Below are 2,412 nucleotides of genomic sequence, written 5' to 3' on the forward strand. Positions count from 1 at the left end.
TATATATATAATATATATATTCCTCACTTATTCGAGCGTACATTTAAAATGGAGATTTACAGACACGTATAAAGAGCGCTGTCCTGGTGGGGGGGAGGCAGCCGGCCCGGCCCCTCTTGGCCCGCAGCGCCGTTAAATAGGATTCCTCTTATATACAGCTGCAGCTCGAGGTCGCTTGCTACCGGCGGCTGAGCTCGCTGGGGAAAAGACAGAGAAGCGAAGGCTGCAGTTGGGATGGGTAGCGGCGGTCCGGGAGCTGTGCCGGCCCTTGGCTGTGCCGGCCCTTAGCTCTGCCCGCTGCGCGTTGGATCCCGGGGTGGAGGCGGAGGAGCGCTGGAGACGCTGTCGTGCAACTTTCGGACATGCTTCTTTAAATCAAAGTTTCTGCAAAATCCTTTGCCGCAAGTGACGCACGTGAAGGGCTTCTTGTCGTTGTGGGTGTGCATGTGGAAAGTCAAGTTATAGATCTGGTGGAAGGCTTTGTTGCAAATGGTGCACTTGTACTGCTTCTCTCCGCTGTGGGTCAGCTTGTGGTTCTTGTAGTTGCCTGCGAGGGAGGAGGAAAGTGGGAAAGGGGTTACCGAGGGTGCCAGGTGAAGGGGGCAGGAAGCGATCCCCTGCGCCCCGTCCCGCTGTCAGAGCTGCTCCGCGTCATCGCCGGGGCACAAATGAGGGCAGGGTCAGCCCGGTGACCCGCGGCAAATGGAGAGCGCCCGGGATTAGGCCCGCGGCCCCGCACCTCTCATTTAAAAAGCATTTCGGGAGCCCCGGCAGCGGTCCCCGTGCTATGGCCCGGCTTAGGACTGTAATTGGGAGAGGTGGCGGCGGCTCGGCCCCGCACCCCCCGTTCCCGCAGCCGGGCAGGGCCCGCTAGATCCCCGCGCTAATAGTGACAGAACATCCCCGACCCGACCCGGCCCCGCTCACCTTTCTGGTGGAAGCCCTTGCCGCAGAACTCGCAGACGAAGGGTTTGTAGCCGGCGTGGATGCGGATGTGGGTGTTGAGCGTGGAGCTCCTGTTGAACGCCTTCCCACACTGGTTGCACTTGTGGGGCTTCTCCTGCGCGGGGAGGGGGGGGCACGGGAGGGGACGAGAGGCCAGTTAGGGGCTGTAGGGAGAAGCCGTCCCCTACCCCATTCCGCCCCTCACCTCCCCACCTACCTGCGTGTGGATGATTTTGTGCCGGCACAGGGTGCTGGCTTGGCGGAAGCCCTTCCCGCAGACCTTGCACACGAACGGCCGAGCCCCCGTGTGCACCGGCATGTGCCGGGTGAGGTTGTAGTGCGCGTTGAACACCTGCGGGGAAGCAGCGGTGAGACGCGGCGGGCCGCTTCCGCACGCTCCGGCCCCTCCCGCCCCCCCCCCCGTTCGCCTTACCTTGCCGCACACCTCGCAGGTGAAGTTCTTGGGTTTGCCCTCCGCCGTTCCGCCGCCGCCCCCCCCCAACTTGGCGTGGCCCTTGGGGGGGCCGCCGCGTTCCGCCGCCGCCGCCTCCTTCATCACCTGGTCCAGGTGGCCCGGCAGCCGCTCCTTGTGCGCGAAGGGCGGCGGCGGGGGCAGCTTCTCGGCCGCCAACCCCGCCAGCTTGGCGTTCTCCAGCAGGAAAAGCTTCTGGTGAGCCGAGAGCCCCCCCGGCGGCGGGGGGCCCAGCAGGCCGGCGGGGAAGAGCTGTCCGTGCAGCAGGTCGGCCGGGTGGTAGGCGGCATCCAGGTAGTTGAAGTAATAGAGGGAGCGGGGGGCTGCCGGCACGGCCCCCGCTTGGTGGATGACCTGCGGCTTGATGAGCCGCCCGCTGGGCTGACCCAGGGCGAGCTCTGCCTTGCAGCAGACGCCGCAGTTGGCTTTGCAGAGCCCCCCGGCGCCCCGCAGGCCGCTCTTCCACAGCTCCGAGTAGTTGAGGAGAGTCTTGGAGGGCACCTCGTAGCCCAGCGGAGGGATAGGGATCACGCAGGGCAGCGGCGAGCACAGGCTGAGCGACTTCTTGCCCGCCTCCGGCTCCGGCCCCGGGCCGCCGTGCCTCTGCTCGAAGGCTGCTTTGGGCTCCGACGTCTTTGCCATGATGCGCTCGATGGAGAAGGCCAGGCTCTTAGACGGGTTAGCGGCGGCGGCCCGGCCGTCGTGCCGGGAGCAGGGGGAAGGCATGACCGTCTCCAGCGACCCCGAGCTCGCCATGGCTTTGCGCCGTGCGGGAACTTGGGCTGAGCGGCCGCTCGCTCCTGCGCTCGGCTCTGCATTCCAGAAAAGCCAGGAGACAAATCAATTTAATAAGCACCTTGTTCTCTTTCCCCCCACTCAGCCCCCCCCACCGGCACCCCCTCCCTATTTACATTCAAATGAACATATCCAAGAACAATGGCACGTAGGGTACCAGATTACTGCTCATTAAGCGGAACACGCTAAAGTAACATGCG

At 64.4% G+C, this 2,412-nt stretch overlaps 1 protein-coding gene across 1 annotated transcript; it reads right to left on the reverse strand.

The window, feature by feature from the left end:
* Positions 1-284: 284 nt before the first annotated feature.
* Positions 285-2,173, reverse strand: FEZF2 (FEZ family zinc finger 2; the record flags this gene model as incomplete). The annotated part of the gene is made up of 4 exons (XM_079540268.1): positions 285-547; positions 928-1,060; positions 1,163-1,297; positions 1,379-2,173. 4 exons carry the CDS (start codon positions 2,171-2,173, stop codon positions 285-287), a joined length of 1,326 nt encoding a protein of 441 aa, XP_079396394.1.
* Positions 2,174-2,412: the final 239 nt, after the last annotated feature.

This window comes from Tetrao urogallus (genome assembly GCF_951394365.1).
Source record: "Tetrao urogallus genome assembly, chromosome: 10".
Classification (NCBI taxonomy): Eukaryota; Metazoa; Chordata; class Aves; order Galliformes; family Phasianidae; genus Tetrao; species Tetrao urogallus.